The 27,469-nt window shown below is 66.0% G+C and overlaps 6 protein-coding genes across 14 annotated transcripts in view; 4 read left to right on the top strand and 2 right to left on the bottom strand.

The window, feature by feature from the left end:
* CC2D1A (coiled-coil and C2 domain containing 1A) overlaps positions 1–4,026 on the top strand; it is a 7,015-nt gene extending 2,989 nt beyond the window's left edge. Inside the window, exons 11-24 of the mRNA XM_082299314.1 lie at positions 60–244; positions 387–503; positions 591–664; positions 772–830; positions 952–1,003; positions 1,097–1,196; positions 1,676–1,766; positions 1,968–2,102; positions 2,187–2,239; positions 2,464–2,527; positions 2,621–2,747; positions 2,858–2,934; positions 3,397–3,444; positions 3,532–4,026. Of these exons, the coding sequence (XP_082155440.1) occupies positions 60–244; positions 387–503; positions 591–664; positions 772–830; positions 952–1,003; positions 1,097–1,196; positions 1,676–1,766; positions 1,968–2,102; positions 2,187–2,239; positions 2,464–2,527; positions 2,621–2,747; positions 2,858–2,934; positions 3,397–3,444; positions 3,532–3,552 (1,203 nt within the window). The 3' untranslated portion in view covers positions 3,553–4,026. The remainder of the gene's footprint in view (positions 1–59; positions 245–386; positions 504–590; positions 665–771; positions 831–951; positions 1,004–1,096; positions 1,197–1,675; positions 1,767–1,967; positions 2,103–2,186; positions 2,240–2,463; positions 2,528–2,620; positions 2,748–2,857; positions 2,935–3,396; positions 3,445–3,531) is intronic.
* Positions 4,027–4,379: 353 nt separating this feature from the next.
* On the top strand, positions 4,380–9,098 carry DCAF15 (DDB1 and CUL4 associated factor 15; the record flags this gene model as incomplete). Of its 2 annotated transcripts, XM_082299284.1 has the most annotated exons (13): positions 4,380–4,508; positions 5,153–5,250; positions 5,665–5,800; positions 5,872–5,978; positions 6,058–6,194; positions 6,380–6,550; positions 6,640–7,080; positions 7,156–7,247; positions 7,343–7,471; positions 7,721–7,806; positions 7,874–7,978; positions 8,427–8,542; positions 8,849–9,098. In XM_082299284.1, the coding sequence occupies 13 exons, from the start codon at positions 4,380–4,382 to the stop codon at positions 8,902–8,904; spliced, it is 1,803 nt and encodes a 600-aa protein (XP_082155410.1). In that variant the 3' UTR covers positions 8,905–9,098. The 2 variants fall into 2 exon arrangements, with proteins under 2 accessions (XP_082155410.1, XP_082155411.1); XM_082299285.1 differs by lacking the exon at positions 7,343–7,471.
* A 148-nt stretch (positions 9,099–9,246) lies between these two features.
* RFX1 (regulatory factor X1) lies at positions 9,247–16,010 on the bottom strand. Of its 4 annotated transcripts, none has more exons than XM_082299462.1 (18): positions 15,837–16,010; positions 15,253–15,462; positions 15,033–15,121; positions 14,536–14,589; positions 14,366–14,454; positions 13,948–14,272; positions 13,317–13,498; positions 12,995–13,114; positions 12,802–12,917; positions 12,592–12,710; positions 12,425–12,513; positions 11,978–12,129; positions 11,631–11,728; positions 11,181–11,330; positions 10,793–11,001; positions 10,461–10,614; positions 10,207–10,252; positions 9,247–10,001 (listed from the first exon to the last, which is right to left on the bottom strand). In XM_082299462.1, exons 2-18 carry the CDS (start codon positions 15,452–15,454, stop codon positions 9,817–9,819), a joined length of 2,379 nt encoding a protein of 792 aa, XP_082155588.1. In that variant the 5' UTR covers positions 15,455–15,462; positions 15,837–16,010; the 3' UTR covers positions 9,247–9,816. The 4 variants fall into 4 exon arrangements, with proteins under 4 accessions (XP_082155588.1, XP_082155589.1, XP_082155590.1 ...); XM_082299463.1 differs by having other exon boundaries at positions 15,033–15,118; XM_082299464.1 differs by lacking the exon at positions 14,536–14,589.
* Positions 16,011–16,796: 786 nt separating this feature from the next.
* Positions 16,797–19,308, top strand: CLPP (caseinolytic mitochondrial matrix peptidase proteolytic subunit). The gene is made up of 7 exons (XM_082299428.1): positions 16,797–16,851; positions 17,080–17,178; positions 17,430–17,501; positions 17,592–17,688; positions 18,223–18,410; positions 18,752–18,857; positions 19,044–19,308. Exons 1-7 carry the CDS (start codon positions 16,834–16,836, stop codon positions 19,214–19,216), a joined length of 753 nt encoding a protein of 250 aa, XP_082155554.1. The 5' UTR covers positions 16,797–16,833; the 3' UTR covers positions 19,217–19,308.
* Positions 19,309–19,607: 299 nt separating this feature from the next.
* On the top strand, positions 19,608–21,340 carry ALKBH7 (alkB homolog 7). Its single transcript, XM_082299457.1, has 5 exons — positions 19,608–19,924; positions 20,114–20,284; positions 20,393–20,517; positions 20,612–20,730; positions 21,023–21,340. The coding sequence occupies exons 1-5, from the start codon at positions 19,631–19,633 to the stop codon at positions 21,094–21,096; spliced, it is 783 nt and encodes a 260-aa protein (XP_082155583.1). The 5' UTR covers positions 19,608–19,630; the 3' UTR covers positions 21,097–21,340.
* Positions 21,341–22,235: 895 nt separating this feature from the next.
* GTF2F1 (general transcription factor IIF subunit 1) lies at positions 22,236–27,354 on the bottom strand. 5 transcript variants are annotated; one of them, XM_082299452.1, is made up of 14 exons: positions 27,226–27,354; positions 27,035–27,092; positions 26,748–26,794; positions 26,248–26,320; positions 25,807–26,000; positions 25,482–25,652; positions 24,970–25,154; positions 24,528–24,678; positions 24,059–24,123; positions 23,842–23,958; positions 23,685–23,758; positions 23,463–23,598; positions 23,034–23,157; positions 22,236–22,950 (listed from the first exon to the last, which is right to left on the bottom strand). In XM_082299452.1, the coding sequence occupies exons 2-14, from the start codon at positions 27,044–27,046 to the stop codon at positions 22,746–22,748; spliced, it is 1,554 nt and encodes a 517-aa protein (XP_082155578.1). In that variant the 5' UTR covers positions 27,047–27,092; positions 27,226–27,354; the 3' UTR covers positions 22,236–22,745. The 5 variants fall into 5 exon arrangements, with proteins under 5 accessions (XP_082155578.1, XP_082155581.1, XP_082155579.1 ...); XM_082299455.1 differs by having other exon boundaries at positions 24,059–24,120; positions 27,226–27,347; XM_082299453.1 differs by having other exon boundaries at positions 27,274–27,344.
* Positions 27,355–27,469: the final 115 nt, after the last annotated feature.

Genomic DNA, 27,469 nt, shown 5'->3' with positions numbered 1-27,469 from the left:
GGAGTATCCCCAGGAATTGAGGAGACTTGGGAGCACCCCATAGAGGGGGGGGCTCCAAGATACCGGATGGATGTGGAAAACTTCTTTCTCTTCCTCCTTTTCTTCTTCCTCCTCTTTTTCCTTTTTTGCCTTCTTCCTCATTCTTCCTCCTTCTCCTTTCCCTCCCGTTCCCGTTGTTCCCCCAGATGTGTCTCACCTATTCCCGACAATTCGCTCAGCTGGGGAACATCTCAGAGACCACCAGGTGAGGTCTGGGGGGAGGGGAGATGGGATCTTCCTCCTCCCTTGAGGAAGAGGAGGCTGATCCTGGGGGGGGGGGGGTAATCCCGATGCCGGGGGGAAGGGGGGAGGGGGGGGGAGTCACCTGTCCAGGTGTGTCCCCCCAGGTGTGAGGCACTGGCCGAGGAGTGCCGGCGGCATATGGAGACCCTGAGGAGGGAGCACAGCCGGGGGGGGCCCCCCCCGAAACCCCGCTATGAGCAGAGAACCTTCAGTGTAGTCAAGTAAGGGGGGGGGGCTCACCTGGGTGGGGGTGGTTTCACCTGGGGGGGGTCTTACACGTTCCCCTGTTGCCCCCCCCTCCCCTGCAGGATGTTCCCGGAGCTGAGCAGCAGCGACCTGGAGCTGGGAATAGAGAGAGGGATCGGTCTCCCCGTGCCGCCAGGTGAGAGACTGGGTGAACTGGGAATGGGGGATGGGGAGCTGGGAACAGGGACCAGGGCAGGTGCAGCTGCCGGGCCCCTGCACACCTGGTGCCCTGTGTCCCCCCAGGCGTGGCCCCCGGTGACCTGGACACCTTCGTGCGCTTTGAGTTCCCCCACCCCAGTGCGGTGAGTGGCACCCCCAGTGACCCCCCCTGTGTCCCCCCCCCGCTGTGTCCCCAGTGCCCCCTCGGGTCCCCTGGGATCCCCCATATTTCCCCCCCCCGGTGTCCCTGATTCCCCCCTACAGGAGGAGGCACAGCGGGACAAGACCAATGTCGTCAAAAACACGGATTGTCCTGGTAAATCCTGGGAATTGGGGGGGTGGGGGGGCGTGTCACCAGGGCTGGGATGTCCCTGGGGGATTATCATTGACTCTCTTCCCCCCTCCCCAGAATTCCGGGCACGGTTCCGGCTGCGGCTGCTCCGGGGGCACCGGGGGCTGCGCAGGCTCCTGAGCTCCCGCGGGATTAAGTTCGAGGTGACCCAGAAAGGGTACGGGGGTGACTTTGGGGAGAGGGAGGAGGGAATAACATGGGAAACCTCCTGGGAAGTCCCATAGGAAGTATGGGAGATGTAGGAAATAACTGAGGAGATGACATGGAAAATATGGAAGATACAGAAAATAGGAAAAGTGGCATAGGAAATGTGGAAAGTACAGGAAACAGGGAAAACGGCACAGGAAATGTGAAAAATACAGTGGGAAATGCAGAAAATATGGAAAATAACACAGAAAATACATAAAATAGCACAGGAAAGAGAAAACACAGAGAAAGACATAGAAAGCGGGGAACATGAGCTGGAAAATCCACGTGTCTGGGTAAAGAGGTGCCAGAGGGGGTGGAAGGTGACTCTGAAGTGCAGCAATTCCCGATTTCTTCGGGACGTTCGTAGGGCAGGGACTCGTAACCCCCCCCTGCTGTCGGGATCCCGGCTGGATCCAGGCGATCCCGACCCCTCGGCCTGATCCGCAGGGGGCTGTTCCGGCCGGAGCGGGCTCTGGGTTCCGCACAGCTGCGGCTCGAGGGGCTGGAAGGGGCCTGTGAACTCCGGGAGCAGCTGCAGGTGAGGGGGCTTCCCAGGCATTCCCAATCCTGACGCTTCCTGGTGGTCCCAGATGTGCCTCCCTTTTGATCCCGGTGCTTCCCAGTGTTCCCCACTTCCACAGGACATTCCCACCCCCAGCATTCCCACCGTTCCCCATCCCCCAGGCTCATTCCCGCTCCCTCCATCCCCACTGTTGGTGCTATTCCTGGTGTTCCGCAGCTGCTGGACGGGCGGCGCCAGACGGGCGGGCAGCTGGAGGTGTGGGTGCGGATCCGGGAGCCGCTGGGAGCGCAGCGGCAGCTGGAGCCACGCTCCGAGCGCTGGCTGGTGCTGGAGCCGGGAGCCGAGGCCACGGTGAGTGCCGGGAACCCGCCGGGATCCCCTGGGATCGGCCGGAAGCCGTCAGCCTGGGTTAAATAACCCAGAACTCTTGCTCAGGTCGCCGTTCCCAAACTGTCTGTGGCAGCCCCGAAGAAGGACCCGAGCAACAGGTGAGGGGGGGGGGAGGACTGGGAATTCCACAGGGAATTCCAGGGGCAGGTTATTATGGGGGAAGAATTGGCATGGGAATTGGGGGTGGAAAGCTCTGGGACCCCCCGGGGCCCCCTATTCCTCTCCCCCAATGTCCCAGGGCCGAACTGGGTTTTTCAGGGGTCTCCTCCCCCCCGCCCCCCTCTTTTTATCATGTGCCCCCCTCCCTGGTCCCCCTTCCCAGGTCCGTCCCGACATTCCCAAGCCTCAGCCTGCTGCTGTTTGACCGGGAGCGGCTGGAGAGGAAGGTGAGAGGGAGGTGGTGGCGCTTTGGGGGGACAGGGAAGCCCAGGGACCCCCCGGGGATGCTGTGACCCCCCTGTTTGTTGCCCCCTTCTCAGATGGTGCCGTTTGGCCGCGCTGGGTGCCCGGTGCCCCCCGAGCTGCGGCAGCAGCACCAGGATCTGCTCCGGCGCATCCAGGGACTGCGGACACGTCTGCAGGGGGGGGACCCCCGCTTCCGTACGGGTGAGAGGGGGCTTGGGCTGCCCCGTGCCCCAAAAGCCTCGTTTATCTTGGTTTTTCCCAGTGTATCCCTGTGTGTTATCCCATTGTATCCTGGTTTTTCCCGGTTCCAGAGTACACGGAGCACCTGGAGCGGCACCTGCGGCTCTACACGGAAGCCGCGCGGCGCCTCGGCACCCAGGGAGAGCGGGTGAGCCCTGAAACCGGGAACCCTGTACCGGGGGGACACCCCCAGACCCTCCTCGACACACCCAAATCCTGGTGGTCTCACACCAGAAATCCTGGACTCCCCCCAGACCTTGGGACCTCCCAGTTCCTGATTCCCCCCCAACCCTGGTGTCTCCCAAATTTCTGGTGCCCCTCCAAACCCTCCTCAGCCCCCCCCAAATCCTGGTGCCCCCCCTCGAAATCCTGGGCTCTCCCAAACCCTGGAGACTCCCAAGTCTGGTGATGCCCCCAGTTCTTTGTACCCTCTCAATTTGTCCCCCCCCCCTCTCAATTCCTGTTGCCCCCCCACCCTGGTGACCCTCAAATTCCTGATGTGACCCCCAAACTCCTGGTGCCTCCCCAACCCTGATGGCCCCTAATTCCTGCTGTCCCCCATCCCTCTGGGTGCTATTTTGCCCCCCCCCCCCCGATTCCCCCCCTGCAGGAGGCAGCCAAAGAGGCTCTGTACAAGCGGAACCTGGTGGAGAGTGAGGTGAGGACCCCGGGGGGTGGAATTTGGGGGTTCCCCGGCCCCCCTTACCCCCTGCCACCCCTCCCTCATCCCTCTCTTCTCTTCCAGCTTCAAAAGCTCCGTGGATGAGTCCCCCCCGCCTTGCCTCCCCTTCTGGGGCTGGGACCACGCAGGGTTTTGGGGAGCTCAGAGGACCTCTCCCCCTGCTTTGGGGGGGGCTCTGGGAACACCCCCCCCCCATCCCCACTGTGACAATCACAGGGATCAGAGCTGCTACATCTCCCCCGACGCCCCCGGGGTGACACTGACTCCCCTCAATGACAGGGTGACACTGACCCCCCTCCCCGCCCCCCTTGCTTAATGACAGGGTGATTCCAACCCCTCCCAATGACCGGGTGACACTGACCCCCCTCCGGTGAGGGGTGATTCCGACCCCTCCCAATGACAGGGTGACACTGACCCCCCTCCGGTGAGGGGTGATTCCGACCCCTCCCAATGACAGGGTGACACTGGCTCCTCCCCCCCCCCGGGGGTCCCCGTGTCCCCCCAAGCACTTTTTCCCCCACCCCCCGTGTCCCCCCACCAAAGCGGATGCCCCCCAAGTGCCTGTAGGGGAGGGGCTGTTCCGAGCGCTCTCACAAATTATAAAAGTTTTTAAGAAGTAAAACGCGGATTTTGGTGTCCCCGAGCTGTCGATCACAACAGGGGCCCTGCCCTCGCCGCTCCCTCGTCTCCATGGCAACCCCGCCAGAACGGACGGGCGCGGACAGCAGCCAATCGCATTGCGGCCGCCGCATTCCCATTGGTCATATTGCCGCGTGGGGGCGGGGGGCGCTGGGATTGACGGGTGAGCCAGCCAATCAGATGCTCGTGCGTTGCGCCGGCGGCCACTGGGAGCGCGGTGTGGGCGGGGCGGCGGCGGCGTGCGGCGCGCCGGAAGCGGCCGGTCTGGGAAAATGGCGCCGAGCTCGAAAGCGGAGCGGAGCGGCCCTGGGGGGAAACGGGGGGCGGCGGGGGGGGCTGGGCCCGGCGCCGCGCCCCGAGGCCGCCGCGAGCACCTCGTGAGGCAGCTCGACCGCGTCCGGGTGAGCGGAGGGGGGCTGAGGGGACGGGGTAGGGGGGGGGAAACTGAGGGAGGGGGTTCTGAGGGGGCCCTGAGGTGGGTCGTAGGTCTCTGTGAGGGGACGTTGAGGGAGGAACGGGGGGACTGAGGGGATCCTGATCGGGGACATGGCGGGGGACCCTGCGGGAGGAAGTGAGGGCTCTGAGGAGGCCCTGAGGGTGCCCTGAGTTGGGGGGGGTCCTGTGTGGTAGCTGAGGGGTCGGGGGTTCGGGGGGAGCCATAGTCTGGGGGGTGTTCTCTGAGGGATTGGAGGTCACGGGCTGAGGGGCTGCAGGGACCCCCCCCCCGTGCCCCCCCAGCTGAGGGGGCAGCTCCCCCCGGCTGTGGGGGGTGTTGGGGTGTTCGGGGGCCTCTGACCCACCAGTGCCCCCCCAGCTCAGCTCTGCCCTGGTTCTTGAGGGGTGTTGGGAGATTCTGGGAGGGTTTTGGGGGTTCGGGGGTCCGTGTCCCCCCAGTTTGGTGGGCAGCTCCTCCCGGCTGTGAGGGTCTTTGGAGAGTGCTAGGGGGGTCCTTGACCGTCCCGTGGCCCCCCAGCTCAGCTCTCTTCCCACCTGTGGGGGCTATTGGGGGATGCTGGGGGGTCCCTGACTCCCCCGTGCCCCCCAGCTCAGTGGGCAGCTCTCCCCCCGGCTGTTCCGAAAGCTTCCACCGCGCGTCTGCGTCACCCTCAAGAGCATCGTGGACGAGGAGTTTCTGTGGGCGGGGTGAGGGGGACCCCAACTCTCTGGGGGCCCTGGGGTGATCCTTGTTGTGTGTGTTCCCCACCTGCCATGTCCATTGTCCTCCCATTCCGTCCGTCTTCATCATCTTCCTGGTCCCATCTTTATGTCTCCATGACCGCCTGTCCCCCCATTCCCATGTCCATCTGTCCCCACCCCTATGTCCCTATGTCTGTCTGTCCCATCGTCCCTTTCTTTGCCTGTGTCCGTGTCCCCCGTTGCCACGTCCATGTGGCTGTCACTGCAGCCATGTGTCTTTCCATTCCTGTGTCCCTGTCCCCGATTCTTTGTCCCTTTGTCTCTGTGTCTGTCACTGTGTCCGTGTGTCCCTTCATACTTATGTCCCTGTCCCCAAGCCTGTGTTCTCATGTCCCGCCACGTCCCCTCGTGTCCCCCCAGCCACATCTTCCTGGGCTTCTCCAAGTGTGGCCGCTACGTCCTGTCCTACACCAGCAGCTCTGGGGACGACGACTTCTCCTTCTACCTGTACCACCTGTACTGGTGGGAGTTCAACGTGCACAGCAAACTGCGCCTGGTAGGGGTACCCCTGGGGACACCGCTGGGGACACCGCTGGGGAACCCCTGCCCACTCATGGCCCTCCCCAGGTGCGCCAGGTGCGGCTGTTCCAGGACGAGGAGATCTACAGTGACCTTTACCTGACCGTGTGCGAGTGGCCGGGGGACAGCGACAAGGTCATCGTCTTCGGCTTCAAGTGGGTGGCACCCTGTGACCCCTCCCACGTCCCTGCCCAGCCCCTGGTGACCCCTTGATCCTCCCCCGTGCCCCCCCAGCACGCGCTCGGCCCCGGGGCTGCAGGTGAACATGATGCTCATGAGCGACGAGAACCACCGGGACATCTACGTGAGCGCCGTGGCCGTGCCCCCACCACGGCACTGCCCTGCCTGCCGCCGGGCCCCCGCACCCCCCGGTGAGACCCCGACCCCCCCCCGGCCCTCTGGCCCTGGCTGAGGGGGGTCCCTGTGCCCACCTCAGCCTCGGACTGGCCGTTCCCATGCTGAGCAGCAAGTCGGGGTTTTTTGGTGGGGGGTGGGGGGGAATGTTTGGGGCTTCCCCAGTCCAGGGTGCCCCCCCCTGACCCCTCCACACCCCCAGGTGAGGCACCCCCCGCCTGCCTGCGCCACGGCTTCCTGCTGCACACCAAGTTCCAGGTGGTGTATCCGTTCCCCACCTTCCAGCCGGCGTTCCAGCTGCGCAAGGACCACGTCGTGTTGCTCAACACCAGCTTCTCCCTTGTGGCCTGTGCCATCGCTGTGCACCCCGCAGGTACCCCCGGGTACCCCCCGGCATCCCCTGATCCCCCCCAGGACCCTCCAGAGCCCCCCAGGCCCCCCTGACCCCCGCACCCCCCACAGGCGACAGCAGCTCCCGACAGATCCTCTACGAGCGCCGGAACGTTCCAGGCCCCAACCGGAGGGGGGAAAACGCCCCCCCCCACCCCCTCGAGGAGCTGGAGGGGGCTGGGGGGGCCCCCCCGGCCGCACAGACCCCCCCGGGACCCCCCCAAACCCCAGACCTCCCCCCTGCACTCCCCTCCCCAGCCGTGGCCAAGGCCAAGGAGTTCGTGGCCGACCTGTTCCGGAGGGCTCAGGGTGCTGGGGGAGGGCCTGGGGGGGCTCACGGCGATGGGGGAGATGATCCCCCACCCTCCCCCCGCGGGCTGCCCCCCGAGACCACCCCCCCAGCCCCCGGCAGCCCCCTGGGGGAGTCACATCCTCCCGGGACCTCCCCCGAGCCTGGCTACGTCAACTACACCAAACTGCGCTATGTGCTGGAGCCCGGGGAGCCCCCCGAGGGTGAGTGGGGAGCTGGGGGTGCCCCCTGGAGTCCCCCCACTATTGGGGTGACCCCTGACCCCTTCCCCCCGCCAGACCTAGAGGACGACAAGATCTCGCTGCCCTTCGTGGTGACCGACCTGAGTGGCCGCAGCCTGAGGCCGCTGCGGGACCGAGCAAAGGCCCAGGTGGGGCTCAGGGGGCCCCCCAGATCCACAAGGACCCCCCAGGAACCCGCGTGGGGGGGCGGGCAGAGCCGCGGTGACCCCCCGGGCCCCCCCAGGGGCAGTACCTGACGGTAGAGCAGCTCACACTGGACTTCGAGTACGTCATTAATGAGGTGATTCGCAACGACGCCGCCTGGTCCCGCCAGTTCTGTTCCTTCAGCGACTACGACATCGTCATCCTCGAGGTGCCGGGACCACCAGAGCTCCCTGAGCCCCCCCAGAGCCCCCAGAACCCTGGGATACCCCAAATTCCTGGTGCCCCCCATGCTAGCTTCTCTGTCCTGTGCCACCCCTGTGCATCCCAATGATGCGGGACCCCAAACACCCCTGGGATACTCCCCGAAAACCCACCTAGGCCTTGCCCAGACCCCCATGGGATCCCCCTGAATGGGGGGGTCACCCTCACCCTTCTCCCCCCCATTCTGTGCCCCCAGGTGTGCCCGGAGACCAACCAGGTGGTGATCAACATCGGGCTGCTGCTGCTGGCCTTCCCCTCCCCCGACGAGGAGGGGCAGCTCCGGTGAGAGGGGTGGGGGGGTCCCGAAGCCCCCCAGAACCCTCTCGGGTGCTCACTCCCCCCTTCCCAGACCCAGGACGTACCACACGAGCCTCAAGGTCGCCTGGGACCTCAACAGTGGCACCTTCGCCACCGTGGGTGTTGGGGACCTCACGGAGGTCAAGGGGCAGACCAGGTGAGGAGGGGGTGATTTTGGGGTGTTTTGAGTGGCTGAGAGGGGGCTTAGAGGAGCTGGGGGTGATTTGGGGGTCTCTCACAGGGGGGTTTTGGTGAGCTGGGGTGGATTTGGATGGGCCATGGGTGAGTTTGAGGTCTCGAGGAAGGTTTGGAGGGTCTGGGGGGTGATTTGGGGAGTCTGGGGGTGATTTGTGATGCTCAGGTGGGTTTGGGGGGGCTGGTTCCATTCTGGGGGTGCCGGGTGAGGCCCCCCTGCAGCAGTTTGTGGAACTGGAAGGGCTCAGGGACCACCCCCCCAACCTCCCCAAGCCCCCTTTGGCAGCGACTGCACTCGGGGTGCCCCAAATGCTGCAGGGCCACAGTGCCCGTGGGGACTCCAGGGTGCCCTTTGGGGGGTCTGGGGGGGGCCAGGGGGCCTCCCCAGCCCCCCCAACCCACCGTGGCAGCGGCAGCGTGTGGAGCTCGTACCGCAAGGGCTGCGTGGACACCGTGATGCGCTGGCTCGTCCCCGAGGGGCCCGGCCGCGGCGTGCACAGGATGACCAACGAGGCCCTGCACAAGGGTGGGGGTCTGGAGGGCTGGGGGGGAGTTCTGCGGGGGGGGGGGGCTACCTGGAGGGGCTGGGGGCATCCTGGGGTGGTCAGACGAGAGTCCTGGAGGAGTCTGGGGTGACCAGGGGGGCCCCGGGGGAGGTCTGAGGGTTCCTGGGACAGTCCCAGGGGTGTCCAAGGGAGGTGGGTGGGGATCTGGGAGTTCCCAGGGGGGCTGGGGCAGTCTGGGGCCATCCTGGGAGGGGGAGTTGAGGGGGTTGGTGCCTGGGTTTGGGGGTCCTGCCCCTCCCTATCGCTGCTTTTCCTCCCCCCGCCAGGCTGTTCCCTGAAGGTTCTGGCGGACAACGAGCGCTACACCTGGATCGTGCTGTGACAGCGGCACCGCTCCCGGCCATGGACACAGACCTGAGCCCCTGCTTTGGGGCCATTTGTTTTCTTTTTTTTTTTTTTGATTTTCATTTCTGTTTTGTTTTTTTTTTTTTTTCTCCTTTTGCCATTCAGTGTTTTATCAGGGTGGGGAGGGGTCCCTTGGACCTCCAACCCCCCCCTCCCCAAAATAAAATTCCCATTTCCACATTTTGGCACTTCAGTTCACTGGGATTTGGGGCTTGTTCTGGGCTTTTGAGGGCAGGTTTTGGGCTGGGATTTGGGGATTTTCAGTTTGGAGTTGGGGTGAATCTGGGATTTGCCCCCCTGGCACAGGCAGGGCCGGGTGAACACCGCAGTTGGTTTTTATTCCTTTTACAAAGAAGCTACAAAAGGTAAAAAACAGCGTCTGCAAGGAGGGGGAGGGGCGGGGGGCACGGTGGGGGGGCAGGGGGGACCCCAACTCACCCCCAGGACCCCGCCCCCCCCCCCAAATTCCAGGTTTGGCTTAATTTCCACACGGGCGGCCACGGACACGGCCCCTCCCCCCGGGGGGGCACAAAGCACAAAATGATCGAAAACGCCAAAATCTAATACGGGGGGGGGAGGGGCGAAGCGCGGGGGGGCCGGGGGGGCCCCGACATGCGGGGGGAGGGGGCGTAAGGCAGCGGGGGAGGGGGGTTGGCACTGCAGGGGGGAGGGGGGCAGCGGCCTGGGGTCCCCGTGGTCTTTGTTCACCTCCCCCCTCGGGCTTCCCCTTCCTCCCCCCCAAAGGATCCCCATCCCCCCCGGGGGGAGGGGCCATCCCCAAGTCCTGCGGGTCCCTTCCCCCCCCCCCCCGGGGGGACCGGGGGGGCTTTGGCACGGTCCCGGCATCACTTAAGGCACATTGTCCCCCCCGGGGGGGCGCGGGGGGGGCTCAGCTCGAGGGCAGGGCCTGCACGAAGAGCCCGCGGGGGTCGGCGCGGGGCAGCTTGGCCGGGGGAGGGTCCAGGGGGGGCTCCAGCGGGGGCTCCAGGGCATCGGGGGGCCCCTCGCCACCCCCCAACCCCAGCTCAGCTGGCAGCTCCTCATCGCTCTCCTCCTCCTCCTCCTCCTCCTCGTCTGGGTGGGAGGAACAGTGTGGGGAGGGGGTTGGGGGAAGGGTGGTCCTCCCCCCCAAAAACCAGTGATGGTGGGGGGCTGCCATCAGTAGTTCCAGAATTGAATCTCCCAATTAACATACCACCCCAAAATAAACTCCTGCCCCAGAATTAACTGCCCCCCCCACCTTGCTGGGAGCGTGCAGGGATGGGGAGGTGTCACGCACCTTTGTCAGGGTCCTGCGAGTTCAGGGAGCTCGTTAGGTTGGCAAACTGGGGAGAGGGGGAGGAAAGGAGGAGGGGCGGTCAAGTTTGGGGATGTTTCAGGGGTGTTGGGGGTCACCCCCCCATAACCCCTCTAAAAGCTGCCCTGTGCCCATGACACTGATGAGGCACTGATCTACTCCCCAAGGTGATCCAGGTGAGGCTGCAAACCTGCCCTGAGCCCCCCTGCCCCCCCACGTGCCCCACCTACGCCCACCTCGCCCATGACGGCGATGGGGCAGGTGCCCCGGGCCCGTGCCACACGCTGCTCCACCAGGTAGTACATGTACTCGTCGTACAGCAGCCGGATCAAGTGGAAGGAGCCGAAGCTGGCGGCGCTGCGCAGGGTCAGGTCCCGGATCACCATGGAGCTGGGGAGGCACAGCGGGGTCAGCGGGTCTGGGGGCCAGGGGGCCATGCAGGAGGGTGATGGGGGCATTGGGGGGGTTCTGGATGGTCAGGCGCTTCCAGGAGGAAGGGAGGATTGGGAGTGGGCAGGGGAGGTTGAGACGTGTGTGGGATTTGAGGTGGTTTCTGGGGGTCCTTCACCTGTAGAAGGACCACTTGAGCAGGAAGAGCTTGGCGGCGCGGGGCAGCCCGGGGGTGCCCAGGTGCGGGCGCAGGACACGGCCGACGACGGCGTCCAGCCAGGCCGCCCACTGCTCCAGCGAGTGCTGCTGCCCCAGCGTGGCCTTGAAATCCTGCTCCAGGCGCTGCACCACCCGCGCCTCGCAGCGGCACACCCAGGCCGCCTGCTCCTGTAGGATGGGGCACGGCATGGAACCGGGAATGTCAGGATGAACCCCAAGACCACCCCCAGCCCCGCTCCAGGCACTGCACACCCAGGCCGCTGCTCCTGGGAGATTGAGGGAAGAGCCCACGGATCCAGGGATGGAGCAGACCCAGTCTCCCCCAGCCCCATTTGGGGTCCCCCCACCTGGACGTTGGCGAAGTCGACGCGGTTGAGGTCGCTGAGCATTTGGCTGATCTGGGCCGTGTTCTGGAGCACGGCTCGTGCCGCCTGTGCCAGGTGGTTCAGGGACGTGTAGCGCCGCAGGGTCTGCGCGAAGGCCCCAGCCGCTGCTGCCTGCGGGGGAACTGCGGGCTCAGGAGGGCACCAGGCACTCTCAGAGCCCTCCCCAGAGCCCTCCCGAGCTCGGCACAGCACCCCAAAACCCTCTGTGACCCACCATGACCCTCTGAAACCCCCAAACCACTCCAGGGTTCCCCCCAGGCCTCCCAAAACCAAGCACAACCCCCCAAACCCCAACACTAAGACTCTCAAACCCTCCATAGACCGCTCACAACCACACTGTGCTCCTCATGGTCCCCCCCGCAGTCCCCCCAAAACCCCTCCCAAAGCTCCCAGGGACCCCCCAAAGCCCACCTTGACACGGACCATCTCCTCAGGCATGCTGACCATGGCGTTCCCCAACCAGCTCTCCAGGCTCTTGGCAAAATTACGAATTGCCTGAGTCAAGGCACCTGGAAAGAGGAGGCAAAAGAGACATTTGGGGGGCCAGGGAGGCTCATCTGGGGGGCCCTTGAGGGGCCACAAGGAACTTCTGGGGGTCTGGGTGGAGGTTTGGGGGTGCAGATTCTCCCTGGGAGCAGTTAAGTAAAGCTGGATCCGGCCGGAGGGGGTTTCGGGGCCGTGCTGGGTTAGGGAGGTTCCTGGGGGGTTTTGGGGGTCCATGCTGGATTTGTGGAGTTCTGGGGGATTTGGGGGCTCACTGGGGATGGGGCGCAGCACGTCGGGCACCAGGATCTCCACCAGACCCTGGTACAGGGCGTGGTCGCAGTCGCGCACCCAGCGCAGGACAGGCTCGTGCCGGGCCAGCAGCAGCAGCCGCCGTCGGGGCAGGCGCCGCTCCGCCTCCTCCTGCCTGCGGGACGGGGGGCCGGGGTCACCCCAAAACCTGGGGGGACCCCCAGTAGCCCCAGAGCACCCCCATGTCCCACCCCAGCAGCCCCAAAGCCATTTGCACCCCCCATCCCGGGGACCCCCAAATCCCAGGGGTCTCAGACACCCCACACCAGGAGGAACCCCCGTGTCCTCAGCACTCCCACACCCACGGACCCCCAAATCCTGCTGTCCCCCATGTCCTCCGGCCTGCCCTGCACCCCGGGGTCCCCCCAGCCCGCAGAACCCCCCCTAATTTGGGGGCCCCCTCCACTCACGCCTCGGTCTCGCCGCTGCAGCGCCAGAAGCTTTTCCAGAGCGTCTCCACCAGCGAGAACTGGAGGTTGATCATCACATCCACGATGGCCTTCGGGGGGGGCACAGTGGGGTCAGGGTGGCCCGGATGCGGGGACAGGGTTGTTTTGGGGTTCAGGGGGGTTCCCACCTCGCAGTGCTCCCGGTAGAGCTGCTGGAACACGCGCAGGTCCTCGGCCCCTGCGCCCTCGGGGAGCCCCTTCCCCTGCACGTCGATCTCGGGGAACTCCGGCAGCGTGCGGGAGGCGTCTGAGGGGATCCGGGGGTCAGGGGGGTTCCCCGAAATCGCGGGGGGGGGAGGAGGGCTGCTTTTTGGGTGCAGAACTGTGGGGGTGCTCACCCAGGAACTGCTGGTACTGCTGCACCTGGGCGCTGATGTCAGGGACGCCAGGGGGGGCTGGGCCCGATGACACCCCATTGGTGACCCCCCCCTCCACCTTCTGCACGGGTTTGAGGCTGTGGGGGGAGGGAAAAGGGGGAGGGTCAGCGGGGTTTTGTGGGGCTCGGAGAGGGGGGTTCGGGGGACCCCTTACCGTTGTTTCTGGGCAAAGGGCTGTTGGCGCATGGCCAGGTGCTGCTGATCCTCCACGAGCCGCAGCAGCGGCGACCCCGCCTTGATGCGCAGCCCGTAGTAGTGGTACTTCGAATTCCCCCTGAAAACGGGAGGGCCGGAGGGATTTAGGGGGCCGGGTCTCCCCGGGGCAGTTCGGGGATCTCCCCTGCGCGGAGGCGGGGGGTGCAGGCGTGCGCTGCAATGGCGCCGTGTGACCTGCAGGGGCGCTGTGGCGGCTCCGCTTCCTGCGGGATTTCGGGGTGCTTTTTGGGGGCGATTTTGGGGTTCTTGGGGGCTCTGACCTGGTGCCGAGGCGCCGCGTGCGCAGCCCCATGAACACCGAGCGGATGAGCTTCCCGAAGGAGGCGGCGTTGACGGGCTCCAGCTTGTGGCCCTGGCAATGCAGCAGGTAGTGGCAGTACAGGGCGCTGCGGGGCAAACTCACCCCTTCTGCCGTCTCGTAGTTGTCCAGCAGCCACTGCACCTACAGGGGGCAAGAGGAGGGTCACCTGCACCCCAAAAGCCCCCTCGACCCCGCCCCCAGCACCACACCCACCCCCAGAGCCCCATTCCTCACGGGTTTTGCCCCGAAATACTGAGGGGTGCGAAGAGATAATTGGAGGGTGTTGTTTGTGGCAAAGGGATGTCCCCGAGGCCAAAGCTCCCAATTTTCTTCCCAAAATCTTAGTATTTCCCTCACAAATCTCCATTTCCCCTCCAAATCTCCCACTCCCCCTACATTTCTCATTTTGCCCGAACTCTCCAATTGACCCCTCAACCCTCCTTTTTTTTTTCCTTCCCAAATCCCCTCTTTTCCCCTCCCAAAGCTCCTGATTTCCCCCCAGGCCCCTCAGGCAAAGCCCCCTGCGCCCAAGACAGTCATGTCCTCTCCTCTCCCCGATCCCGCCCCCCCCCCCCATGCCGGGCTCTCACCGTGGCGGGGGAGGCGCGGGTGGTGTGAGCATAGGCCGCGCCCCCCCCCCCCATGTACCCCCCCTGGATGACGTAGGTGCCTCCGCCGGGAGCCCCGGGGGTCCCGCTGCTGCCTTGAGGGGGGGCGGGGGGGCTCCCCAAAATCTGTCCCCCCGCCACATACATGGGCACGGGGGCGCTGGCGGGGGGGGCCTGCGAGCTGGCCGGGGGGGGGGGCGGCGGGGGGGGGCTGGGCTGCACCGCAGCCCCCCCGGCCCCCTCGAAGTAGCCCCCCGAGTTCTGCCCAAACAGCGGCGTCTCGGTGAACGGGAACGAGCCCGAGCGGCTGCGGGAGAAGAAACATAGGATGGCGGGGGGTCAGTCAGCCCTGGGGACCCCTCCGAGGGGCTGCGGGGTGGGGGGCTGGGGGGGCACTCACATGGCGCCGGGGGGGTACGAGCCATCCCCCCCCTCCACGTAGGACACGGGCGCGGGGAACACGTGCTGCACCGGGGGCAGCTGCTGCACCTGGGGGAGAAAAACACCGGGGGGGGTCAGCGGGGGGCACCCCCCAACACCCCCCGTCCCCCCCGAACGGCCCCCGCTCACCTCCTGGGGGGGGCCGGGCTTGGGGGCGGCCGTGGCGCTGGGGGCTGGGGAGCGCTGGGGGCACAGGGGGGGCACCCCCGTTTCAGCTCTTGGGGCACTTGGCAACCCCAGTTTAACCCTTTTCAGCACCACTTTTAACCCGTCCCACACCCATTTTGCCCCGTTCCAGCCCAGTCCACCCCATTTCACCCTTCTTGTTTTCAGTTCTCACCCTTTTCATCCCATTTTGCCCCAGTCCACCCCAGTTTTATTCCAAATTTGTCCCTATTCATCCCATATCACCTCATTCCACCACCATTCCAGCTCAATTTCTGTGTATTTTGGGCCACTTCAGCTCAATTTTACCCCATTCCAGTCCACTTTAACCCCACTCCCACCCCATTCCTGCCCTTTTTGGACAACTTTATCTAAATTTTACCTGCTTCTTGCCCATTTTAACCACATTTCACCCCACTCCAGTCCCAATTAAGACACAGTTTTCCTCCCGTTTTTCGCACCTGCTGTCCCCCGGGGCTGGGCCCGGGCTGGGGGGGCGCGGGGGGGGCGGGGCTGCCCTCGGCACCCTCCGGGGGCCGCAGCCCCTCTGCTTTGGGGACAAAAACGGCACACTCGGGTCAGACTTTTGCCTTCCCCTCAGTTCTGGGGTCACCCCCAAAAGCAGGGGGTGCGGGGAGGGTGGGTTTTTGGAGCAAACCGCGGCGGTTTTGGGGTGCTCACCCGCCACAGTGACCACGATGAACTGCTGGGGAGGGGGCGCGGGCGCGGGGGGCGCCGGGGGGGGCGCGCCGGGGGCGGTGCCTCCTGGCAGCTCCGCCCCAAAAGGGGCGGTGCCGGCGGGGGGCGGTGCCGAGGCCGGGGGCTGCTGCTGCTGTGACGTCGTCGCAGTCAGTTCAGTGACGTATGAGGGCTGGGTCGCCATGGCGACGGCTGGGGGGGTGACATCATGGCGATGGGTGAGCGACGTCAGTGCAGCGCTTGACGTCACCGCACGGAAAAAAGGGGTGATGCCACCCCCGCATGTGACGCCCACCGCGTGACGTCACGACAAGACTCCGCCCCCTGGATGTCCGCAAGTGACGTCACGACTCGCGCGTGACGTCACCGAGCGGGAGGAGGCGTGTCCAGGCGCGACCCGCGTGCCCACATTGGCTCCCGCCCCGCGCCCCGCCTCCCCATTGGCCCGCCCGCCCGCCAATCGCGCGGCGCGCTCAAGCCCCGCCCTCCTCGCCCAGGCCCGCTGCCCCCCCCCGCTCCCCCCTTCACCCCCCCGCCGCCATTTTGGCGGCGCCGCTCGGACCCACCTGCCCGCGGCCGCCGCCGGGGCCCCGCGCGGGCTCCGCCTGCCCCCGGTGCCGCGGCTGCTGCTGCCGGCGGGGCCCGACGGAGCGGGGGGCGGCGGCGGCAGGGGCCGGGCCGGGCCGGAGCGCGGTCGCCACGGTGACCGTGGCTATGGCGGCCTCCCTGGTCCCTCACCGGGGCAACTGTTGCTACCCGCCTCGGCGGCGGGCGGGGCCGCCCGCGTCGGTCCCGCCCCTCTCTTCCTATTGGTTTCCAGCCTCCGCCGGCGCACACTGGTTGGTTAAGTCGCTCGTCGCTCCATACAAGCCCCGCCCCTCCCTCGCATCATTGGTTGTTCCGTGCGTCCATCAGCGCTTCCTGAGGGGGGTAGGGAAGGTGGGGCCTCGCGGGGAGCTGGCGAAACGCTATTGGCCAGCGCGGCTGCCGATCAGCGCGGGGGCGTGATCGCGCCGCGGGCTGTGAGGGCTACCGGGAGATGTGGTCCCTGGCGGCAGAGGCGTCTCTTGACGTCACGGTGGCGTGACGTCATCGCTGGGCTGTTTTCAGGGCGTTCCTCCCTAATTGGCGCTACCGGGGGGGTTAATTAGCGCTGTGAAGAGGAGAACGAGGGGTTTAATCGGGGAACGAAACGGGGGTCCCGCCGTGGGGCCATTAGGACCGGGAGGCCCAACATGTGCCTGCGGGAACTCCTGGGCCTTGCTTTCCGCGGGGCGGTACCGGATCTTTAAACGCCTAAAATTGGTCCGTAGGGCTGTGCCGGGTCCGGGCGGGCCACAGGTGAGAGGGGGGGCCCCCAGCGCAGCATCCGGCAGTGTCATGGCGGCCGCGCCGCCGAGCACGGTGGGAAACGTAGTCCCGATGTGCGTCACGTGACGTCATGGGCCCGCCCACAGAGGGGCGCGGGCTTTGGAGGAGGCGTGGCCATGGGGGGGCGCGGCCGGCGGGAAGAGATGTCACGTGCGCGCGGGTCACGTGTCCTCCGAACGCTTCCGGGGCGCGATGGGGCCGGGGGTGGCGGTGAGGGGGCGGGGGGGGGGGGGGGGGTCCGGGGGTCCCGGTTCGGGGTGAGAGTTCCGGCGTTTTCTGGGTCCGGGGCGAACCCAGGGGGAGTCCCGGTCCTGGGGTGTCCCAGTTTGGAGGGTCTCGATTTCGGGGGGATCCCGATTCTGGGGGGTTTTATGGGGGTGATTCTTGGTTTTGGGGAGGGGTCTCGGGGGTCTCGGTGACTCTCCCATTTCCCCCCAGCGCTCCCTCCGCCGGGCCTGGGCCGGCGCCCGGCGCTGCCTGCACGGGACAGTGCCCACCCGCGCCCCCCCCCTCATCCCCATCGTGGTGGAGCAGACGGTGAGTGGGGAGGTGGTCTCGGAGATCCCAAACCCCCTCGACCCCCTTCGGACCCTCACAAACCCCCTTGACCCGACCCAGACCCCTCCGAGCCCCCCAGACCACTCCGACCCCCTTCAGCACCCCCGGACACCCCCTCCTTTTCCCCCAGAGCACCCCGCGATCCTCCAAACTTCCAGCCCCATCCCAGCCTCCCCCTTGTTTCCCGGACGCCCCCAGACCCACCCCCGGACCCCTCTTTTCTCCCCCAGGGCCGGGGGGAACGAGCCTACGACATCTACTCGCGGCTGCTGCGGGAGCGCATCGTCTGCGTCATGGGGCCGGTGGGTACCCCCGGGGGGGGGGCTCGGGGACCCCCAGACCCGCCCCCGGGAGCCCTGGGAACCCCCTGACCCCCCCGCGGCACCACCCAGATCGATGACAGCCTGGCCAGCCTGGTGATCGCCCAGCTGCTGTTCCTGCAGTCTGAGAGCAACAAGAAACCCATTCACATGTACATCAACAGCCCTGGTGAGGCTGGGGAGGGGCTGCGGGACAGAGGAGGGGGCTTGGGGGAGGCGTGCAGGGTCTGAAAGGGGGAGAAGGGGAGATGGAACCACGTGGAGAGGATCGTGGACCCCAAACCCCCTCTCCCTGGGCGCAGAAAGGGGAGGGTTGCGGGGTTTTGGGGGAGTTTGTGGGGTCAAGGAGAGTTTAGGGGTGTCACCAAGGGGGTGTCTGCCCGCATCAGGGGCTTGGTGACCCTCCCTTGGCCACCGAGGGAGGTTGAGAGTCCCAGGGCTGTTGCGTCTCTTTGGGGTGTCCGTGGAGTTTTAATGGCTTGGAGGAGGTTGGGGATCCCAGGGGGGAGTTCAGGGGTCCTGCAGGGGGTTTGGGGATGCCCCTGTGAACCCTGTCCTCCCCCCAGGAGCATCTCAGTGATTCCCCCTCACCACATACACCCCTGTGGGCGCTGGGGGTCCTGGGGGCTGTGGTGGCTCTTTGGGGTCCCTGTAGGAGTTTGAATGTTTTTGGGGTGTCCCTCATGGGGTTTTCCCCCCGCAGGAGGCTCGGTGACCTCAGGGCTGGCCATCTACGACACGATGCAATACGTGCTGACCCCGGTGTGCACGTGGTGCGTCGGGCAGGCGGCCAGCATGGGCTCGCTGCTGCTGGCGGCCGGCGCGCCCGGCATGCGCCACGCGCTGCCCAACGCCCGCATCATGGTGCACCAGCCCTCAGGGGGGGCCCGGGTACGGTGGGCAGGGGGCTCGGGGCACGGCAGGCAGTGCTCGAAGCTGGAGGAGCAATTGTGGGGAAGGGGGGAAGGGCTTGGGGAGACCCTGAAACGAGGGGAGCACAGAAATGGGGAGGGGCGCGTTCCCCGTGTTGTGCGTGTGGGGAGGGGGCTCTAAAAGATGGGGGCCGATGCCTGGAAGGGAGAAAGGGGGACCCTGGGTGGGGGGAGATGTGCTGGGATCCCCCAGGGGATACTGGGGGGAATGTGTGGGCATGCCCGCAAGGCTGTGGGCAGGGCTGGAGATGGTTCAGACTCCCCCAGACCCTCCTGAGCCCCCCCAAACCCCACAACCAGGGCCAGGCCACCGACATCGCCATCCAGGCCGAGGAGATCCTGCAGCTGAAGCGCCAGATCAATGGGCTCTATGCCAAACACACGGGGCAGCCACTGCCCGTCATTGGTGAGGGACCCCCGCATTCCCCTGGGACCCCCACATGTCCCAGGGTCCTCCCTGAGCCCTCAAGAGCTGCGGGCTCTACGCTCGAGGGGCAGGCGCTGCCCATCCGCAGTGAGGGACCCATCAAAGTCCTGCAGGACCCCCCAAGTTTCCCCTGGAGGTCTCCCTGACCCCCCTGTGCCTCCCCAGAAGCTGCCATGGAGCGGGATCGGTACCTGAGCCCGGTGGAGGCGCAGGAATTTGGGCTTCTGGACCAGGTACTGGTGCATCCCCCACCACGCGGCGAGGACGAGCCCCGGCTGGTGCAGAAGGAGCCCCCCAACAGCCCCTCTGGGCCTCCCCAAATCCCGCTGGCATCCTGAGACCTTCCCTGGGCGTATTGGGGCACCCCTTTGGAGTGGGGGAGCTCTGGGAACGCCCCTGCTGTGTGGAAATAAAGGGCTGTGGAACCCAAGTGAGTCCTGGAGGGATTTTGGGGGGAGTCAGTGGTGCTGGGGGCTGGGAGGGGCGATTGAAGGGGGCCCAGGATGCGCTGGGGGGGGAAGAGGGAGGATTTGGGTTACATGGGAGCATTTGTGGGGTCACAGAGTGATTTGGGGGGGACAGTGAGAGACTGGGGGGAGCCCGGGAAGGGCTCTGGGTTTGGGGGGAGGGGGGGTTTTGGTGGGGGTGACATTGTGAACCCCTGCCCGAGTCCTCCAGGCCGCCAGGCGGCGCCCTCCGCGCCCAGCTCCGGAGCCTTCGAGACGCCCGGCGGCGACCGCCGCACTCCCGCCATGCACCGCGCGCGCGGCCTGTGGCGGGCGGGGGTCGCCGCGACCCTCGGGGGGTCCCGGGCGATTTCGGGGGTTCCCGGGGCCACTTCGGGGTGTCCCGGGGCGGGATTGGGCCCCGAGGCCGAGGCGGACCCGGCGCTGCTCCGCGCCAGCAGCCCCGAGGTGGCCCGGCGGCTCCGCGGGCTCGCGCTGGTCCGGGGCGGCTTCGTGAGCGAGGAGGAGGCGGCGGAGTTGCTGCGGGAGGTGGAGCCGGGGCTGGGCCGGGGGCGGTACCAGAACGACCACTGGGACCGGGTGAGAGGGGTGAGGGGGGCCAGGTCACAGGAGTTTGGGGGTGACAGGGGTCGGGGGGCTCAGGGTCGAGGAGGTCAGAGGGGGTCGGGGGGGGGCTCTGGTGGGGAGCGTCACAGAAAGTCCCTGACCGGACCAGGGGTCATTCTGAGGTCAAAGGTCAGAGTTCATCGCCCGCTTTGTCCTCCCCAGGCCATCACCGGGTACCGAGAGACGGAGCGGGGCCTGCGGGGGGGCGCGGGGCGGGCGCTGCTGCTCCGGGTGACCCCCGCGTTCCCCCCCCGCCGCCCCCCCCGGCCCAGCGCCCACGTCCTCGACCTCCTGCCCGGGGGCCGCGTGGGGCCGCACGTGGACAGCGTCAAGGTGGGGGGTCCCGGGGGGGTTCCTGGTGGGTTTGGAGGGTTCGGGCGGCGGAGTTTTGGGGTCCTCGGGCGGTTTTTGAGGGGTCTCAGGTGTGTCCCCCCCCCCCAGTTCTGCGGCTGCACCATCGCGGGGGTGTCGCTGCTGTCCCCCAGTGTCCTGCGGCTCCGGAGCCTCCAGGACCCTCAGGACTGGCTGGAGCTGCTGCTGGAGCCAGGGTCCCTCTACGTCCTCCGGTGGGTTTGGGGCAGCCCTGTGCAACCCCCCCTGAGGGTTTTGGGGACCCCTGTGGTGATGTTGAGGACCCCCTGACCCCCCGATCTCCTCCAGGGCCGCTGCCAGGTACGAGTTCACTCACGAGATCCTCCCGGATGAGGAATCGTTTTTTGGGGGGCTCCGGGTGCCGCGGGGCCGCCGGGTGGCCCTGATCTTCCGCAATGACCCCTCCGGTGAGAACCCCCCAAACCCCCCCAGAACTCCCTAATTTCCCGTGCCGGTACTCTTCCCACCACCCCCTTCTGGGGAGAGCGTGGCACGATAAGAGCCCCCCCAGCAGGTTCTGAGCCCCCCAATCCTCCTGAGACCCCAAACTGTGCCCAGAAGCTCCCCAAAACCCATCCACGACCCCCTTAAAAACTCCCTGGATCCCCTAAACATCCCCAGGGACCCCGAAACCTCCCAGGAAAGACCCCCCCAAATCTGCCCCAACCCGTTTCTGTGTCTGTTTCTCCTCCACCCCAGAGACGCCTCCAGACCCTCTCAGCGACCTCCCAGTGTTTATTGAGGACACCCAGGATTCCCCGCCCCCAAAATAAACACTGACACCCCACACTTGGCTCTTGGGGGGCTGTTTTGGGGGAGCTTGGAGGAGGAGCCTTTGGGGAACCCCCAAACCCCCCTGAGCTGATGGCCAGGGGGTGCTTTTGGGGGTGTGGGGGGTGATGGGAGGGACCCCCCAAAACCCCCCCCCCCGACAGACGGGGAGGAGGTTTTGGGGGGAGGGGGGGGTTATTTTTGAGGGGGAGTGGCAAGGGGGAGTCGGGGGGGTATTTTCGAGGGGGGCTCACCCCAGGCAGGCGCAGGCCCCTGCTGAGAGTCGTGGCAGCCGCTGCCAGCGCAGCCCCGAGTCCAGGAACGCCACATCCTCGTAGCGGGTGGGGCGGCAGCAGGGACCCCCCCCGGCCCCCCCGGGGCCCAGCACAGCCCCCAGCGCCAGCCCGTGCAGGGTGGGGGGTGCGGGGCAGCCCCCCCCGCAGTAGCGGAACACCACGGTCTCAGGGGAGGGGTACCCCAAACCCAGGGCCCCCACCCCCACCGAGACGCTGCGGAGCCCGCACGGGGGGGCAGCGGCGGGGGGGGGCGCAGGGGGGCTGCAGCAGAGCGGGAGGAGGAGGAGGAGGAAGGACCAAGGGAGTCCCGGCCTCGCCATCCTGAGCCCCAAAAAAAGTGCCCCGAGAGGTACTTATGGAGTGTGGAGGGGGAGGGGCTTTTGGGGGGGGGGGGGAGGTTAACCCTGACCTGCCCAGAGGGGTTTGGGGGGACATTGACCCCCCTCCCCCCACCCCAGGGGAGATTTTGGGGGGGGGGTGCCTTCAACTGGGGAGGGGGAGTTAATGGGGACCCCACCCACCCCAAAAATTGGGGGATGTGAGACCCCCAGGACCCCCCCCAGGGGTGTGGGGGGGTCATTTGGATAGTGGAGACCCCACCATGCCAGTGAGGGGGAAGTGAGATCCCCAGGACTTCCAGACTCGAGATCCCCCTCAAAAAAAAGCAGCTGAGTGGGGTTGGGGTCTCAATCTACTCCCCCAGGACTCCCCACCCCCCCCCAAATAACTGGGACCCCCAAACAACTGCCCATCCCCCCCAGGGCTGTTTTGGGGTGAAACCCACTGGGGGAGGGAGGAACTTTGCCCCGACCCCCAAAGGAAGGGGGGTCATGGGGGGGGTTCGTTCTGGGGGGGCCCAAAGCCCCGCTCGGGGGGGGGGGTGGGGGGTGGAACATTCCAGCGCCATGGGGAGTGTGGGGCTGGCACAAAATAGGGGAAAAAAAGCCTAAAAATAGCAAAACATCCCAATTCTGACCCAAAAACCATGCAGAGCATGGGGGGGAGTCTCTTCCCTGCCCCACCCCGGGAAAATTCCAGGGCCCCCCAAATTCCTGGGGAGGGGGCAGGGGAGTGATGAGTTTGTTCACAGAAATTTGGGATTGGGTGGGAGTCAGGAAAAGGGGGGCGTGGTATGGGGAAAGGGGGGCATCTGGAGTGGGTGGGTGGGGGCTGGGAAAACTGGGGGGCTCCTGTGGGAATGGGGGGGTTCCCGTGGGATTTGGGGGTTCCAATGGATTTCGGCATCCCTGTCCTGGAGATACTTCTAAAGGAACTTGGGGCAGCAGCAGGATGGCTCTGGGGTTTTGGGCGGGTCTCTGTGGATTTGGGGGTTCTGGTGGCTCCAGGGGGGGTCCCTACTCCTTGAGGAAGAAGTGCATCTTGTCCGCAATCAGCTTCCTCTCGGGGTCGAGGCGCTTGAGCAGCTGGGCCAGGGCGTTGACGGTGGCATCGCTGCTCAGCCCCGTGCGCTTGGTCTGGAACTTCTTGAGCAGGTCCTTGGTGGTCATGGGCTTCCGGGACAGGTACCGGCGCACGGCCTCCTCGGTCAGCTGCACCTCCCTGCGGGGGCCGGGGGGGGTCAGTGGGGCCAGGCTCCCACAGCCCCTGCTTGCCCAGGCTCCCTCCTGATGCCACGGACTCACCCGCTGCTTGGGGTTGACTTCCCGGAGTGGGGCTGGGGCGTGCATTTGCCCGAGGGGGGCCCCGGCTCCACCTTCAGCCGCTTCTGGGGAGGGGGCTCCGACCCCCCCGGGGGGGCCCGGCGGCCTGGGGGAGATGAGGTCAGGGGCGGTTTGGGGGATCCCTGGGAGGGAGTTGGGAATCGCCCCCCGCTCCAAAGTGTCGCTGTGACCCCTCCCCAAGTGTCCCTCACTCCCTCAAAAATCCATCCCGAGACCCCTCAATACCCCCCCCAGACCCCCGACCCCCCCCTAGACACTCCTGGACCCCCTTCAGTGTCCCCCAACTGTCCAAAACCCCTCCCTTGACCCCCAACTTTGCCCCAGAGCCCCCAGTACCGCCCCAGACTCCAACTCCCCCCTCCAAACCCCCCTGGCACCCCCAAACCCCACCTTGCTCCAGCCTGGCAGCCGCAGCCCTGAGGGTCCCCCCGGTGCCCCCTGAGTCCGTGGGGGTCCCAGGCCGGGAGCCCCCCCTGGAGCTGCTGCCTGAGGCCCTGCGCTCCCGCTTGGGGGGGGTCTTCTTCTTCTGGGGTGGGGGGAGAAGAAGGGAGGGGTCAGGGGGTGTCCAAGTCCCCCATGGGACCTCTGAACCCTCCCAGGACCCCCCCTCACCGCCATGAACAGTGCTGAGGATGTCTCGCTGTCGATGTCGCTCTCCTCGGATGTCTGCGACTCGTCGCTGCTTTCTGGGGGTTGATGATGTCAGAAACCCAGTTTTCTAGGGCTTTTCCCCCAATTCCTGCTGGGGGGGTTGGGGGGGGGGTCTTACCCCTCTTTTTCTTCTTGTCCTGGGGGGTGGGGGTAGCTTTTCCCTCCTCTTCCTCCTCCTTCTCCTCTGGCTTCTCCTCCTCGCTCTCCTCGCTGCTCTCGCTCGCCTCATCGATGCCTTTGTTGGGGGAGGGTCCTGAGGATCCTGGACCCCAAAAATCCCCCCAATCCTCCCTCAGGAACCAAGAGTGGGGTCCCGACCTCCTCCCCAACCCCACCTTTTGGGCCTTCCTCCTCCTCCTTGGGCGCTTTGGCTTTGCCAGCGTCTTCCTCGCCAGAGCTGCTGCAGGACAAGGGGGATTGGGGAGATCAGGAGGGGATGGGGGGGAATTTGGGGGTCCCAAGGGGGATTTCAGCATCCCCGGGGGAGTTTGTGGGGGACACTTTTGATGGGTACAGTGAGGTTGGGGGCATCACAAGGGGTCCCCACTCCCCCCAGAATCCCCCCAGGGACCCCCCAAGCTCCCCCCAGCCCCATTAAACCCCCTCAGTGACCCCACAACACCCCAATACCCCCCCAAACCCCGCAGGACTTCCCTCCCAAGTTCCCTCCAGGGAGCCACAAGCCCTTGCTGTCGTCCCTAAAATCCTTCCAGGAACTCCCAAACCCACCCAGGAATCCACAAAATTGCCCCTTAATCCTCCCTAGACCCCTCCACGGCCCCCCAAAACGCCCCCAAGTCCCACCTGGAGCCATCAGACATGTAATCCACCTCCTGGCCCTCGAAGTCACCGTCATCGCTGTCCTCGAGAGCTTCATCCTCTGAGCCCTTCCTGCCCTTCTTCCTCCTCCTCCTTGGGCCCCCTCCGGCAGCCTTCGGCCTCACTGCCTTCTCCCCTGGGAATTCCACACGTTTGGGGGATTTCCAGGGGATTTAGGGGGAATTGAGTGAGGATTCTGTGGCTTTCGGGCATTTTTTTGGGAGGATTTGGGGAGGTTTGGGTGGATTTAGGGGAGAATTTGGGTGCGGTTTTAGGTGGATTTTGGGCTTCCCTCCTCACCCTTGGCCTCACTCTTCTTGGAACAGGGGGATTTTGGGTGGATTTTGGGGGATTTTGGAGAGATTTAAGGAGGATTTAGGGGCACTTTGAGGAGGATTCTGTGAGATTTCGGGATTTCCCCTCTCACCCTCAGCCTCGCTGCCCTCGCTCTCCTCGGAGCTGAGCTCCAGATCCTCCTCCAGGTCGTGAATCCGGAGCCCCCCGCCCTTGCCCGGGGCCTTCCTCCCCTTGTCCTTGTCCTCATCCTCCTCGTCCTGGTCCCGCAGGCGCCGCTGCTGCATGATGCTGAAGTGGTTCAGCACCTTGTTCCTCCTGGGGGGCATTGAGGGGGCTCAGCAGGGCTGGGAGGGGATTTGGGGGGGCCCTGAGGGGGCCTGAGAGGGTATTTAGGGGGCCAGGGAGGTGCCTTAGGGGATCTTCAAAGGGATTTGGGGGTCTGGGAGGGGATTTGGAGAGTCTGGGGGGATCTGGAGGGAATTTGTGTGGGCTCTGAGGGAATTTGGAAGGGTCTTGGAAAGGACTTTGGGGGGCCTGGGGGGGGTCTAGAAGGGGATCTGGGAGAGAATCTGGGGGACTTTGGAGGGGATTTCGAGTGTCTGGGAGGGGATTTCGGGTCTGCCCCGTGGTTTTTGGGGTCACCTCTCCCACTCCTCCTCGGCCTCCTCGGCCGTCAGGGTGCGGTGCCGGGCCAGGGGGGTGAAGTTGTACCAGTTCCGGACCGGGAAGGCCTCGAAGGCGCCGTCGGGGCACTGGGTGAACACGTAGTAGGAGGCATTTTCTGTCACCCCCCCCTTCTTCACCCCCCGGAACCTGGAAAATGGGGATCACCATCCCAAAGTCACCCAGAATTCCCCCAAACTCCTTCACCACTCCCAAACCCCTGTTCCTTCTCCCATTCCATTCCTATTCCCATCCCCATCCTAATTCCCACCCCAAATCCCGAATTTCCCCGCTCCCCTCTCACTTCCTGCCGGTTTTCCCGTTGACCCGCAGCAGCCAGGGCTGGTCCTCAGCCCGGAATTCCCGCAGGACGATCCCGTATTTCTTCCTCCGCGCCTCCTCCCGCAGCTTCCGGTGGAATTCGCTGCCGGCGCCGGACTCGGGCAGCTCCTCCTCAGCGTAGATGCGCTTGTTGCTCATGTCCCGCTCCATGCGCGCCTGGGCGCGGATCCAGGAATGATCCCGACCCCAAATCCCGGGGTTCCCAGCCCCCAGGTCCCCGAATCCCACTGCCGATGGAGCAGGAGCGGAGCAGGATCCCAAAAGATCCCAAATCCCCCCTGGACACGGACTGGGATGGATCCAAATCCTGGACCCTAAATCTCGCCGTTGCCAATCCAAATCTTGCCAACTGGAGGAGTGGGAATGGATCCGGGACCCCAAATCCCCCCCGGACGCCCCTCACCTGTGCCCAGGTGCTCAGGGTCACTCTGTCGGCGCTGTTGAAGGCCATGATGTTGTAGCGTTTTGGGGTGTTCCTGGGGGAGGTGCAGAAATACCCCTCAGATCCCCTCCCCCCCCCGATACCCCCAAAGACCCTTAAAACAACCCCTGAACCCCCCCAGCCCCTTGGAACCATCCGAGACCCACCCAAAAACTTCTCCCGAGAACCCCAAACCGCCACAAACCTCCCAAATATGACACCCCCAAATCCCCCCCAGTGAGATCGTCGAAACAGCACCCAACCCCCCCGAGACTCCCCCAAACCCCCTGAGACTCCCCAAATCTGACACACCGAACCCCCCTGACCGCCCCCCAAATCACCTGAGAGCCCTCGAAACCACTGAGAACCCCCCAAATCTGATAGCCCCAACCCCCCCTACATCTCCCAGAGCCCCCTAATTCTCCCTGGGCACCCCCAAACTCTTCCTGAGCCCCCGCAAACTTCCCGAGCCGCCCACTCACTTGGGCACCCTGACCACGTACTCGGTGACCACCTGGGAGCTGCTGCCCTGCGGGACAAGGGGGGGTTTGGGGGGTCCCGGGGAAAATTGGGGGTGTTTGGGGAAGTCCCCGAGGGGGTTTGAGGGTCCCACGGGCATTTGGGGAGGCCCAAGGGGTCCTGGGGGGGCCCCCCGGAAGTTTTTGGGGGGTTTAGGGTCCTGGAGTGGGGGGTAGGGGTCCCCCAGGGGGTCCCGGGGAGGATTGGGGGGTCCCGGGGAGGGTTTCTGGGAGCCCCCCCCCCCACTCACCAGTGCGGCCATCGTGGGGGGAGAGGGGAGCGCACCCCCAGATCCGGCTCAGGGGGTCCTAGGGGGGAAAGGGAGGGGGATCAGGGCCTGGGAACCCCCAAAGCCGGGACCCCATCAAAGTGGGGATCCCCCCACACTCCCTCCCGGACCCCTCAGAGGGGCCTCCAGACCCCACCCGTCCCTCCCAGGACCTTCGCAAGCTCCTCCCAAGTCTCTCAGAACTCCCCCAAGGCCCTCACAGGGATCGCCAGGAGCCCGCGACCCTCCCCGGGCCCCTCCGCCCGCACCGCCCGCTCCGGCCCCGGCCCCGCCTCCACTTCCTGCCGGAACCGGAAATTCGGCATCACATGACCGGAAACACAGCCTGGAACCACACCCACGTGACCGGAAGCATCGCTCCGTCCGGCCGATGCGTCGCCGTGGCAACCGCGGCGG

Source organism: Coloeus monedula, assembly GCF_965178545.1.
Source record: "Coloeus monedula genome assembly, chromosome: 31".
NCBI classification, from domain to species: Eukaryota; Metazoa; Chordata; class Aves; order Passeriformes; family Corvidae; genus Coloeus; species Coloeus monedula.
Note: the sequence above shows the minus strand (reverse complement) of the source record. Positions and strands in the feature narration are given on the sequence as shown.

What these genes read in the sequence shown, in the direction of transcription:
- ALKBH7 (XM_082299457.1), top strand. Translation starts at nt 19,631, where the DNA reads ATGCACCGCGCGCGCGGCCTGTGGCGGGCGGGGGTCGCCGCGACCCTC. An exon ending in CGCACGTGGACAGCGTCAAG is followed by an intron (nt 20,285 to 20,392) that starts GTGGGGGGTCCC and finishes CCCCCCCCCCAG; the next exon opens with TTCTGCGGCTGCACCATCGC. An exon ending in CTTCCGCAATGACCCCTCCG is followed by an intron (nt 20,731 to 21,022) that starts GTGAGAACCCCC and finishes CCTCCACCCCAG; the next exon opens with AGACGCCTCCAGACCCTCTC.
- GTF2F1 (XM_082299452.1), bottom strand. An exon ending in TACGTGGTCAGGGTGCCCAA is followed by an intron (nt 26,321 to 26,747) that starts GTGAGTGGGCGG and finishes CACCTCCCCCAG; the next exon opens with GAACACCCCAAAACGCTACA. An exon ending in TACATGTCTGATGGCTCCAG is followed by an intron (nt 24,124 to 24,527) that starts GTGGGACTTGGG and finishes CTTGTCCTGCAG; the next exon opens with CAGCTCTGGCGAGGAAGACG.
- CLPP (XM_082299428.1), top strand. An exon ending in CCATCGTGGTGGAGCAGACG is followed by an intron (nt 17,179 to 17,429) that starts GTGAGTGGGGAG and finishes TTTCTCCCCCAG; the next exon opens with GGCCGGGGGGAACGAGCCTA. An exon ending in TCGTCTGCGTCATGGGGCCG is followed by an intron (nt 17,502 to 17,591) that starts GTGGGTACCCCC and finishes GGCACCACCCAG; the next exon opens with ATCGATGACAGCCTGGCCAG.
- RFX1 (XM_082299462.1), bottom strand. Translation starts at nt 15,454, where the DNA reads ATGGCGACCCAGCCCTCATACGTCACTGAACTGACTGCGACGACGTCA. An exon ending in TCGTACCCCCCCGGCGCCAT is followed by an intron (nt 14,273 to 14,365) that starts GTGAGTGCCCCC and finishes CTTCTCCCGCAG; the next exon opens with CCGCTCGGGCTCGTTCCCGT. An exon ending in CCCGCGCCTCCCCCGCCACG is followed by an intron (nt 13,499 to 13,947) that starts GTGAGAGCCCGG and finishes TGCCCCCTGTAG; the next exon opens with GTGCAGTGGCTGCTGGACAA.